At 37.5% G+C, this 13,248-nt stretch overlaps 1 protein-coding gene across 1 annotated transcript; it reads right to left on the bottom strand.

The window, feature by feature from the left end:
* Positions 1-279: 279 nt before the first annotated feature.
* On the bottom strand, positions 280-10,374 carry METTL7A (methyltransferase like 7A). The gene is made up of 2 exons (XM_014565791.2): positions 9,502-10,374; positions 280-1,657 (listed from the first exon to the last, which is right to left on the bottom strand). The coding sequence occupies exons 1-2, from the start codon at positions 10,000-10,002 to the stop codon at positions 1,421-1,423; spliced, it is 738 nt and encodes a 245-aa protein (XP_014421277.2). The 5' UTR covers positions 10,003-10,374; the 3' UTR covers positions 280-1,420.
* Between the last annotated feature and the right edge of the window lie 2,874 nt (positions 10,375-13,248).

The following is a 13,248-nucleotide window of genomic DNA, read 5'->3' as shown; positions in this document are numbered from 1 at the left end:
AAGCGTCCCGCCCTCACTGTAACATTAACCCTTTCCACCTTCAGGAGACAACAGTAAGCTTCCTTTCTTTCTGCTCTATGGAGTTCACAGATGGGATTTTGCACTTGAACTTTTCAAAGCCCAGTTAGATCCTTCCAAAGTTGTTTTTTCCAAAATCTGCTAGCTGTGTTTAGAGTTACCTGGCTGTAGAAAGAAAAATCTGTATGTTCAATTAGCTTTATTTTCTACAATGAAGGAAAGCTCTCCCAGAGACACTCAGAAAAACGAAACCAAGCCAGCAAAGATATAAACCATTAATTTTATTTCCATTCCTAAAATGTACATGAAGTCATTGATTGATTTGATTACTTAAAATAGTCTCTTTGCAAAATCATCTCAGAAAATATACTAAGTGTATTAAAAAAAAAATTCAAACTATTGCTGAAAATTCTTTTAAGCCTTCTGACTGACCAGCGTGTTTTCAAAGCATATGTGATGATTTTCCAAGGTTTCCATGACTATAAGGAACAAAGAAATCATCTTGGGACCCAAGCGGAAATTTGATCAGAATTATCCAAGCAATGTTTGTCTACTTCTTTACAGACTCACAGGTTGCCTGTTTGGGGGGGAGGGGCCTCTTACAGAGTGTACCTAATTACAGGGTTTCCCTAATTACAATAGACTTTTCTTCACCTACAATTTACTGCATTCAGCAATGTAGTAGATAATGTGCTAGATAATGAGGAAATAAACTCAAACTTTAACTGCTTCATACAGTTTTATGGACATCTTAAGAACTGAAGACTGGAATGCAAGAGAACAAACTGATGGGATACTGGAATGAAAAACAACAAAGCTGGGCAGAACTAGGTGTGGCATCCTGGTGCATTAATCTTGAAAGCCAGCCCGGTGATACTAAGAACAACAAATAGATTCAGATTTCTTTTTCCAAAAAAAACAACCAAAAAAATTGTGCTACTTAGGTTTGGATTTCCAACTAGTTAGTATTTCTGTATTCAGTTTGTGAATTAAGATCTTTTCACTCCTCCCTTTTCAAAGTCTTCTTTTGAGTGCTTTAACTGCTTTGAGAACATCAGCCTCTCAAAGAGGGGATGAAATTAAAATCTCTTGGGTAACAATTTAAATAAGAAAAATTGTGAGGTTAATAAAGTAAGAATTGAGGATAATGGTAGACTTCAATTATGAAAGCCCACTGTTTCCTTTAAGGGAGGGTTCAAAGCCGATTTGTTTTGTTTTGTTTTTGATTCTTTGTGAGACAATAGAAAATAGCTAAATCAGTTGTAAACTTTTAGGGATGAAATTAACCTTTAGCTAAAAAAAAAAAAAAAAAAAAGAATTTCCTTCTCCCAATTAGTATTTTAAGTGTAAAACCAAAGCCTTGAACTCTTTGAGCCATTCAGCTCTCTACTGACTGCTTGCACTACTTCACAGCATATCCGCAGATGTGAGGGCGCACCAGCTCCCAGGACAGTGGGGCCTGCAAATGCTGCAGCTTCAGCTTGGAGAAGCCCGCCTGCTCCAGGGTCTTCCAGCTCTCTCTGGTCAGGCTGCACCCATCAAACAAAAGGTACCACACAGGATCCAGGACCTGTTGCCAGAAGTAATTCCAAGTTGAATGCTTAGCTGCTACATGCTCCATGAAATAAAAAGCTCCTCCCTGAGAAAGAAAGAGGGGGGAAAAAGAAACACACATCAAGGATTTTAATTTTGGGAAAACAAATTTCTGAAATGACTGAAGGTCAGATTTCAGTGGCCCCCCAAGGCCAACTTCATGAGAAGACATGGAGAAATTAAAACTTACTACGATACTATTTTGGTTAATAGTGTCTGTCATCTTCTGTCAAATTTTATGCAGAGCCGCCAGTCTATATTTTCTGTTCATAAAAGTAATACATAATAATAGCTAACACTTCAAGCGGTTACTTCATGCAAGGTCCTAACTTTAATGCCCATCACATGTTAACTCACTTAATCCTCACAATAAACTTATTTGGTAAATATTATTATTATCATTTAATCATTCATATTTTTACAGATGAGGAAACAGTCACATAGGAAATGAACGACTTGCCTGAGGTCATACAACTTGTAAATGTCAGAATCAGGTTTTTTTGTTTTGTTTTTTCATTTTTATTAGGTAGAATTGTTACAGTTTGACTGCACATATACAATACATTGCACGTAAATACATATACACAATATAATGCCCATACTTTTAAAAATTTATGTATATGTACTAAAGAACATTTAGAACTTCAACTTTTTAAACTTACATAGTTATCAAAGGAATAAAGCCAACCACGAAATAAGAATTAACTCAAAAAGATACATACACCCTGCTATTAACAGCAACATTCTTTATAATTGCCAAGATAGGGAAGCGTCTTAAGTACACATCAACAGATGAATGGATAAAGAAGATGCAGCATATATATGTAATGGAACACAACTCACCCATAAGAAAGAAGGATATTTTGCCATTTGTGGCCCTTCATTCACTTTTTTTTCACTTCAAAAAACAATTTTATAACTGGCGTAAACGTTTCCATTGCATCAAAAACAACAAAATACTTAGAAATAAACTTAACCAAGGATGTTACTTATACTCTGAAAACTGTAACAAACACTGATGAAGGAAATTGAAGATGGTGCAAAGAAACGGAACAATATCTTGTGCTCTTGGATTGGAAGAATCAAGTATTATCAAAATGGCTGTATTACCCGAAGCAATTACGGATCTAATGCAACCCTTGTCAAAATACTCATGACATTTTTCACAGAACTAGAACAAACAATTGTAAAATTTATATGGACCCATAAAAGACCCCAAACAGCTAAAGCAATCTTTTGTAAGTCTTTTTTTTTTTTCTTCCCCTTCTTCTTTTTGTTCTCTTATGGTTTGATGACTAGAGAATTTCCTTTAACATTTGTTGTAAAGCTGGTTTGGTGGTGCTGAATTCTTTTAGCTTTATCTGTAAAGCTTTTGATTTCTCCATCAAATCTGAATGAGAGCCTTGCTGGATAGAGTATTCTTGGTTGTAAGTTTTTCCCTTTCATCACTTTAAATATAATGTGCCACTCCCTTCTGGCCTGTAGAGTTTCTGCTGAAAAATCATCTGATAACCTTATGGGAATTCCCTTGTATGTTATTTGTTCCTTTTCTCTTGTTGATTTTTAATATTTTCTCCTTATCTTTGATTTTTGTCAATTTGATGACTATGTGCCTTTAGGTTGATCCTGTGTGGAAATCTCTGCACTTCCTGGACTTGGGTGATTCTTTCCTTTCCCAACTTGGGGAAGTTCTTGGTTATTATCTCTTTAAAATTTTTCTCAGGTCCTTTCTCTCTTTTCTTTCTGGGACCCCTATAATGCGAATATTAGTGCACTTCATGTTGTCCCAGAGTTCTCTTAAACTATTCTCATTTCTTTTCATTCTTTTTTCTTTTTTTTGTTCTGAAGTGGTGATTTCCACAATCAGTCTTCTAGTTCACTGATCTGTTCTTCTGCCTCATTTAGTCTGTTCTTGGTTCCTTCTAGTATGTTGTTCATTTCAGTGATTTTATTCTTCAACTCTGTTTGGGTATTCTTTATATTTTCTAACTCTGCTAAAAACTTCGCTCTATTCTCCAAACATCTTTACCATCATTACTTTAAGCTCTTTCTCAGATAAATTGCCAATATCCTCATCATTATTTCTTCTGAGGTTTTATCTTGTGCCTTGGCCTGGGAGATATTTCTCTGCCGTCTCATATTATCTATCTTTCTATTTTTATTTCTAGGTAGGTTAGTTACATTTCTCAATCTTGGAGAGGTGGCCCTCTGTGGGAGACGTCCTACACATCCCAGCAGTATACTCCTCTCTTGTCACCCAAGGGCCAGGGTCTAGCCAGTCCCAGGGTAGAGTCTGGCCTGCGTGGATTCCTTCTGCAGGCTTTGGGATTGTTTTCATATTTCTGGTATCTGCCCCTAGTGGATGAGGCTGGACTAGAAGCTTATGCAGGTTTCCTGGCAGGAGGAGCCGGAGCAGGCGCCTGCCCATTGCTGGTTGAAGCTTGATCCTGGACCTCTGGTGGTTAGGGCTGTGCCTAGAGGCATTTGTGGCTTAGGAAGTTGCTGATGGGTGGGGCTGTGTTCCCACCCAGTATGTTGTTTGGCCTGAGGCTTCCCAGCCCTTAAGCCTACAGGGTGGGGGTAGGTCTTGGTGCTAATGATCCAATCAAGATGTAAGCCTGCAGGAAAGCTCATGTAGATGAACACTCCCAGAATGTCTGCCACCAGGTTTTATGTCCCCTGGGAGAGGCCCAGCCGTCCCCTAAGTCCCTAAGAGATCTTCCAAAACCAGCAGGGAGGTCTTGCCCACGTTCCTATGAAATCACTGCCTCTGCCCTTGGACCTGGTGCATGCAAGATTCTGTGTACACAACCCAAGAGAATGAAGTCCCTGTCTCCCCAAGTCCCGTGGGGATCCTGGAGCTAAGCCCCGCTGGCCTTCAAAACTAGATTTCCTGGGTCTCCTTCTCCTCCCAATGCTAGAACTCTGGGCTCGGGAGCCTGGTGTGGGGCTTAGAACTCTCACTCCTGTACAAGGGCCTCTGCAACTTAATTCTCCTTCCTTGTGGATCGCCCACCCAGAAGGTATGGGGCCCAATTATATCGTGAGCACGCGCCTCCTACTGTCTCACTGTGGCTTCTTCTTTATGTTAACAGCTGAAGATCTTTTTTGCTACGTTTGAGTCTTTTTTTTGATGATTGTTTAGCAGTCAGTTTTGGTTTTGTTGTAGTCATAAGGAGAGGTGAGCTCTTGGTCCTACTACTCTGCTGTCTTGACTGGAAATACAGAACCAGGTTCTTAACTTGAGTAGTCTGGCTCCAAAGGCTGTCAGTACTGTCTCATCATTATGTTTATTGTAGAAAATTTAGAAAGTACAGAAAAGTTTAAAAAGAAAAACAGTCACCTTTTATCACCTTGAGATAGCTACTGTTAAGATTTTTTTGTGTACTTTTATATGAATATGTGTTTTTTCCTAAAACTAGGACTAGAATATACATTGTTTTATAATCTGCTTTATTTTATTTATGTATTTGAATATTATTCTAAAACATGGCTTAAAAAATCTTTACACAGTATTTCACATCATTGAAGTTATCAACTCTTTAACCATTCTCACTTAGGCTTTTTTTTTTGCTATTATAAATACTGTTACAGTGAACATCCTTCTCCATAAATCTTTGTGACTGTCTAAAACTATTTCCAAATAAATAAGTTGCTAAAAAGTGGAATTACTAAGTCAAAAGTCTGTACCTTTTTAAAGCTGTTGGTACAAGTTGTCAGATTGCCCTTTGGAAAAGTTTTAGCAGTTTGCATTCATACTAGCAGTAAGTGTTGAGTTCCCATTTCCATAACTCTCATTGATACTTTTCCCCCCCGTATCTTTGTCAATTTGATATGTAAAATGATACTTCATTTTTGATGATATGCATGTCTTTAATAATCTTAATCTTAACATCTTTTACTAAACTTTATTGGTTATTTGCATTTCTTTCTGATTTGTCTGTTGATACCCATTATCAGTTTTCTAATAGGCTGTTGGTTTTTTTCTTACTATTAGTAAGGGCTTTTAGTATAATTAGACTATGTATACTACAAATATTTTCCCATTTTCTGTTTGTCTTTTAATTACAATTTTTAAAACTACTTCTTTTACTGAAAAAAAAAATCTTGTAATTCATCTGAAAATTGTTCTTAGGCTCTGCTTGCAAACCTGTGGGAGTCTGAATCCATACCAAGCACTGCCTGAGACTAAATACCATATGTCTTATACTTTTGTACTGTTGTCACAAGGATGTAAGTGATAGGATTAATTAAAATACTGAATTATCTCAAAGTGTTACTGAATTCATGATAATGTTTTGTCATTAGGTATTTTATTCAATCAGTGGAGACTGGAAATTGCTGGCCTGGGAGGTTAGTAACTGCTGCTTTCACTAGGACAGACGTATAAACGTAGGTCAGGTATGGACATAATGGAGGCTACATGTTATTAACAGGTCTTCAGAAGTTTTCTACCATCTACCTCTGGGGGCGTATGGGGAAAGGGGCTGATGATTACCTCCAAAGGCTGTGGTAAGTGTCCCACTTTTCTCAGCCTCTTGTAGTCACCCTAGTCCTGGCTGTCCCAGGCAGAGAGCTTAGAGATGGAATTCCCCCATATTCTATAGGTAAGTGTAAGACCTGTATTCATGAATGGGAAACTTGAAATTTCCAGATTGAAAAAAAGAATTCCACAAAATAGGACAGGAGAGAAAAGAGGAGACCCAGGCCTGGGGAGGTGGATACACAGGTTAAACTAGAGATGCCTCTACCCATTCAGGCAACTCTCGGGTAGATGGCTAGATGTGAGGGTTTGGGGTCAGAAGAGAGATCTGGGCTAGATATTGAGATTCGGAAACCATCTGTGTATGTGTGGTAATTGAAAACTTTGGGGGCACGTGAGATTGCCGAGGGGGTGTATGTAAGTGAAATGAGAGCCAAAAAAGAAATTCCAGTGCTTAGGGGACAGGCAGAGGAAGAGCAGCTAGCAAAAGTGGCAGAAGGGTTGAAGTCAGAGAGATAAAAAGCCCTGGTGACAAGCGCTGTGGCACAGCGATAAGAATATTTGCATTAAAGTGAGACCTAGAAGCCCTGTAACTTGTGGCAAGTTTCTAAACTTACTTGAGTCTGTTTCCCCAGCCCAACCCAGAGACAGTACTTGCTTTAAAGGACTCTTGTGAGGGCTAAATGAGAACTTAGTAAAGCTCTGGTTCTGTTCAGCAGAGAGTAGGTGCTTCGCAGGAGCTAAGGAAGACTACCAAGAATATGAGCCCCTTGAGACTACCAGTGCTGTAAACTGGAGACAGTTACTTGCTTTGCAGGGGTGCTGTGAGATTAGTGACACTCTAGGCAAAACATCTACTGACTGCACATCAGTGCCCAGTCTTAGGACATAGGAACCCAGGACTTGGGTATCAGAATCAGACCTTTTTCATTTACTACTTTGATGTCGGCCTATCCTTGAGCCAAAGACAGAATCACAGTTGGCCCTCAGTATCCACAGGTTCTGCACCCTCAGATTGAACCAACTGCAGACAGAAAATATTTGAAAAAAAATCCAGAAAGTTCCAAAAAGCAAAACTTGAATTTGCCACATGCTGAAACTATTTACATAGTGTTTATGCTATATTTACACAGCATTTATGATTTAAAGTAAAGATGTAGTATGTACACACACACACACACACACACACACACACACACACAGAGTGGAATATTACTTAGCCATAAAAAAGAATGAAATAATGCCATTGGCAGCAACATGAATGGATCTAGAGGTTATCATACTAAGTAAAGTAAATCAGACAGAGAAAGACAAATATAATCTGATAACACTTATATGTAGAATCTTAAAAAATGATAAAAATGAATCTATTTACAAAACAAGCAGACTCACAGACATAGAAAACAAACTTATGGTTACTAAAGGGGAAAGGGAGAGAGGAATAAATTAGGAGCTTGGGATTAACAGATACATACTACTATATATAAGATAGATAAACAACAAAGTCCTTCTGTATAGCACAGGGAACTATAATCAGTAACTTGTGATAACCTATAATGAAAAAGAATCTGAAAAAGAATATATATGTATATGATGTAACCACTTTGCTGTACACCAGAAATTAACACATAATTGTAAATAAACTATACATCAGCTTAAAAAAATTAAGTATACAGGAGGATGCACATAGGTTATATGCAGACACTATGCCATTTTATATAAGGAACTTGAGCGTCTGCAGATTTTGGTGTCTGTGGCAGTGGTGGGGGGACCCCAAAGAAACTGAGGGATGACTGTATGTCATTGCCTGTAAACACTATCTCCAAGTCCTTTTCTTCCTGAGAAACTTCCTTTATTAGAAAATAAAACAGAACATCCTTTTCTCCGAGAATAGTAAATTCAAATGTTAAGATATCCTTACTTTGTGTTCAACTATGTTTAGAATAAAACTATTTTAAATTAGTTTTTAAACAAAACAGTAAAGGTAATATATGAAAATTAATACAGGTGTGAAGAATTTCAAACTATACAGAAAGGTATAAAATGAAAAATAATTCTTCCCCATCATTCATTTCCCTTCCCAAGAGGGAACCACCATTAACTGCTGTTAATAGTTTCTTGTCTGTCATTCCCATTAACATAAGTACTTAACGTAGGTATATTCTTCTCCACAACACACAAATGGACTTATACTCTACATAATATTCTGTGCTTTCATTGCTTTTTTATTGCTTTTTTAAATTTAACATTATGTCTTGAGAATTTTTTTTTAATCAACACAGGTAACTCTTTGTTCTTTTTAACAACTGAACAGTTTTATTTTAATACCATGTGACAGTTTACTTAACAATCTCCTATTGATGGATTTTTAGGTTATTTCCAATTTGTGGTATTACAAATAATGTAGTAAATATCTTTGCATGTGGATAAATTTTTGCACATTTGTATAGCTATAGGATAAATTCCTACTGTATGAAAGAGTAAGTATGCTTTAAAATTTGGTATTATCAAATTGCCCTCCGAAGAGAGCACTTCAATTGGGATGTCCAGTCCCGCAAACCCACCCCAAGACCATTATTGACCTTAAAAGTCTCTGATAGTATAGTAGGTAAAAATGGTATCTTGTTTTAATTTCTTTTTAAGTGACATGTAGTTGATTTACAACATAATAGTTGCAGGTGTACAACATGGTGATTCAATATTTTTATAGATTTTACTCCATTTAAAGTTATTATGAAATAATGGCTATATTTCCTTGTGCTGCAGAACATATCCTTGTTGCTTATTTTCTACATAGTTTGTATCTCTTAATCCCATCCCCTATTTTGCCCCTCACGGCTTCCCTCTCCGCACTGGTAACTGCTAGTGTGTTCTCTGTATCTGTTAGTCTGTTTCTGTTTTGTTATATACATTCGTTTGTTTTATTTTTTAGATTCCCCATATAAGTGATTTCTTGCTTTAATTTGTTCTTTAACTGCAAGAGTAAACATTTAAATCCTATAATTGGCTATTTTTATTTATATTTCTATTCCAGTGCTTTGCTCTCTTTTTAAAAAAAAAAATTGATAGAAGAACCTATTGATCTTATTGATTTATGACATCATTTAATATGAAGGAAGTTAACCCTTTGTCTATCATCCCTGGCAAATACTTTTCCCATCATTTTTGTACTTTGTTTCTAGTCCTTTTTTTTTTCCTCTGCTGGAGTTTTAAATTTTTATGTATTTATGTATTCTCAGCCTTTTCCTCTATAGATTCTTTTCCACCCTAAGATTTTTTAAAAACTTCAACAATGTCTTCTCTAGTAGTTTTACTTTTTGTTAGGATGTTTTGAGTTGAAATTGATAGGACTGCCCTTGGTGATAGTGGTTGTTATTAACCAGTCCTCTTCACACCCCCGCACTCACCGGCCTTAGCACTCTGCGCGCTTCCTGGAGGATCTGCTTCTGGTTCTTCACGGAGCACAGAACCAGGGTGCAGACCACCACATCCATGGAGCCGTCCGCCACCTGGTACATGTTCTCCCCGGCAGCCACCACAAAGCGCTCAAACTCCAGGTGTCGGTTCTGGGCAATGCTCTTGACCAGGAACTTCTCAAAGTTGGGGTTGGGGTCGATACAGGTCACTCGGCATCCAGGCGGGTAGAACTTGAAGTTGGCCCCAGTGCCGCAGCCCAGCTCCAGCAGGGAGAGCTTCCCGGAGGGGCCCGCAAATTCCTGCAGGTTGCTGAAGAGCTCCCGCTTCTTGCTCGCCATGTGTTTGTTGTACATCACAGTGAACCTTGCCAAGAAGTAGGGGAACCATTTTTTGCATATCCAGTTCCACATGCCCAAGAAGTTCAGCAGATACATGGGAAATGCCAGGATGCAGACGGCCAGCTGGAGGACAGAGATGGTAGGCGCCATCATTCAGAGAAGAAAACAGATCAACAGTTAGAGACTTGACCCCTTTAAATGCAAGAGGGTGGGGTTCTGACCACACTCCGGAGCCAATCAGCTGCAGAGGAAAAAGAGCTGCCTGTGCCGGAAAGACACCGCTGAAGTCATATCTTGGGCAAGAGGCCCATTTCCCTCAATTAATAGATGCTTGGCAAATGTTGCCTCATAGCTTAGTTTTCTTCAAGCAAAATGAGAAGGTTCCCAGCTTTTCCTTAGAAGAAACGCTGACTGCAATCCCTTCTTACAAACCTATTTTTGCTTCCCCTTCTCAGGGTTTGGCGACTACTGCTAGTTTCCTGCTGCGTTTTAAATGCAGTGTCCTTTACCCTGCGAGTTCTCCAGTGACCTCTACTAAGAAAACAGAAGCCGTGGGTGGAGCCTGGTTAAACAGCACTGGAAGGCCCCTGCCAAAGCCCCTTTATTACAGTGTTCCTCCTCCTTCTCCCCTCCCATCCCTCCGACTCCGCCTCACTGTTTCAGAAGGAAGTGAAAGGACATGCCTGTCTGGCCATCGTTAACAAGAATTTCCCTTTCTGAATTCTGGGCGGAGGCTCTCATATGTTCATAACTCAGTGATGGGATCACTTTTAAGTCACTGTTTTGGGGCTGCCCATCTTTTAAAGGGCAAATTGAACCTTCAAATTGTGTCCAACTACTAATTTATATAAAAATAGTTCCCAGAGTATTCACATTTAGGAACCTAAAGTATTCAGAAAATAGTTTCAAACATCCATCTGTTTTTAGCAAGAAAGCCTGGGCTTTAAGATGGTCAGAGAACAGAGAAATTTTTTTAAATAATGGTCATATTTATTTTTTTTAAACCAGGTAATAGATACAGGGAGTGTTCTGTTGCTTCATTATTTGTTATACCTTACAAATATTTTATAAATATTATATACCATTTTAACAGCTTTTTTGAGACAGAATTGACATACATGCATATACATATTTGAAATGTATAGTTTAAGTTTTGACATGTACATACTCGTGAAACCATCACTTCACTCAAGATAACATATCCGTCACCCTCCAAAATACCTCCTGCCTCTTTGATTCCTCCTTCCTGCCCTCTCCACTCCAAGGCCACCACTGATCTGTTTCCTATCATTAGAGATTAGTTTGCCTTTCCTGAATTTTATGTAAATGGAATCAGACAATAGTGTCCTTTTTTGTCTGGCTTCTTTAACTCAGCATAATTGACAGTCATCCATATTGTTGCATGTATCCATTGATTTTATTGCTGAGTAGTATTCCATTTTATGGCTGTGTAACAGTTTGTTTATCCATTAACCTGTTGATGGACTTTCAGATTGTTGTGTGTTTTTCGCTATTACAAATTAAGCTAATATGAACGTTAGTGGGCAAGTCTTTGTGTGGACATACACTTTCATTTCTCCAGGATAAATTCCTATGGGTAGAATGTATAAGTCCCATGGTAGGTGTATGTTTACCTTTTAAAGAAACTGCCAAACTGTTCCCCGAAGTGGTTGTACTGCTTTATATTTCCACCAATAGTGTATGAGAAATTTAGTTGCTCCATATCCTCACCAATGCTTGGGATGGTTGTCTTTTTAATTTTAGCTATTCTAAAAGGTGCACAGTGGTCTCTCATTGTAGTTGTAACTTGCATTTCCCTGGGAATTAATGATGCTGAGCATCTTTTAATGGATTTGCCATCCATGTATCTTCTTTGAAGTGTCTGTTGAAATCCTTCAACATTTTTAAACTGGGTTATTTTCTTACTGAGTTTTGAGAATTCTTTGTATATTCTGAGTGCAAGTCATGTATCACATATATGATTTGCAAACATTTCCCCCTAGTCTGTGGCTTGTCTTTTTAACGATGCCTTTAGAAGTGCAGAGATTCTTTCTTGTGCTGTCCTTGCTTGCCTTTGGTATCAGGGTAATGCTGTCTTTGTAAAATGAGTTTGCAAGTGTCCCTTCGTCTTCTGTTTCTTGAAAGAATTTGAGAACTTCTGGTATTAATTTTTCTTTAAATATTTGGTAGAATTCACCAGTGAAGTCTTCTTTCTTTATTGGGAGATTTTTGATGACTCATTTCATCTCCTTACTAGTAGTAGACCTTACTAGTTCAGGTCTCCTATTTCTTCATGATTCAATCTTGGTAGGTGGTATGTTTCTAGGAATTTATTCATTTCTCTTAGGTTAACCAATTTGTTGGCATATAATTGCTCATAGTAGTCTCTCATAATCCTTTGTATGTCTGTGGTATCACCTGTAAAATCTCCTCTTTCATGTATGGTTTTATCTATGAGTCCTCTCTTTTTCCTGATAAATCTGGTTAAGTTTTGTCTATTTTGTTTATCTTAAAAAAAACAAAACAACCTGTTAGTTTCCTTGATCTTTTCTATTGTCTTTTTAGTCTTGATTTCATTTATTTCTACTCTAGTTTTTGTTATTTCCATCCTTCTACTAACTTTGGGTTTTATTTGTTCTTTTTCTAGTTTCTTGAGGTGGAAAATTATTTAGTTAAAAAAAATTTTTTTTAGGGTTTTTTTTTTTAAATTGAAGTATAGTTGATTTACAATGTTTCAGGTGTACAGTACCATAATTCAGTTATACATATATATATATAATATCTATTCTTTCTCAGATTCTTTTCCATTATAGGTTATTAAAAGATACTGAATATAGTTCCCTATGCTACACAGTAGGACCTTGTTGGTTATCTATGTTATATATGTTAATTCCAAGCTCCTAATTTCTCCCTCCTCCCCCTTTCCCCTTTGGTAACCACGGTTTGTTTTCTGTCTGTGAGACTATTTGTTTTGTAAAAACATTGATTTGTATCTTTTTTTTTTTTGATTCCACATATAAGTGATATATGATATTTGTCTTTCCCTGTCTGCCTTACTTCACTTAGAATGACAATCTCTAGGTCCTTCCAGCAGTTTACTTTCAAATTGTTCAACCAAAAAAAAGCATGTGTGGAGAGAGAGAAAGATAGTGTGCAAACAGGGCAAGATGCTAATATTTGGGGACTAAAGGTGGGCAGTTATAGTACTTACTGTTCAACTTTTCTGTAGGATTGAAAATTTTCAAAATAGCTGGGGTAAAATAATGCTTAAGAAGAGTTTATAAAAATTCTTGTTATAATGAGTCAAATAGGCAGGACTCATGGTAGCTAGTTTTTGCATAGAAGGGCTATGGATGATTTTCTTTATACTTGTTTTCTGTAATTCCTCAGTTAATATGA

This window comes from Camelus ferus, chromosome 12 (assembly GCF_009834535.1).
Source record: "Camelus ferus isolate YT-003-E chromosome 12, BCGSAC_Cfer_1.0, whole genome shotgun sequence".
NCBI classification, from domain to species: Eukaryota; Metazoa; Chordata; class Mammalia; order Artiodactyla; family Camelidae; genus Camelus; species Camelus ferus.
Note: the sequence above shows the minus strand (reverse complement) of the source record. Positions and strands in the feature narration are given on the sequence as shown.

Bases quoted from the DNA above. Each gene is read 5' to 3' on its own strand.
- METTL7A (XM_014565791.2), bottom strand. From the start codon at position 10,002: ATGATGGCGCCTACCATCTCTGTCCTCCAGCTGGCCGTCTGCATCCTG. The intron at 1,658-9,501 runs GTGAGTGCGGGG...TTTCTTTCTCAG, and splicing joins CGCGCAGAGTGCTAAGGCCG to GGAGGAGCTTTTTATTTCAT.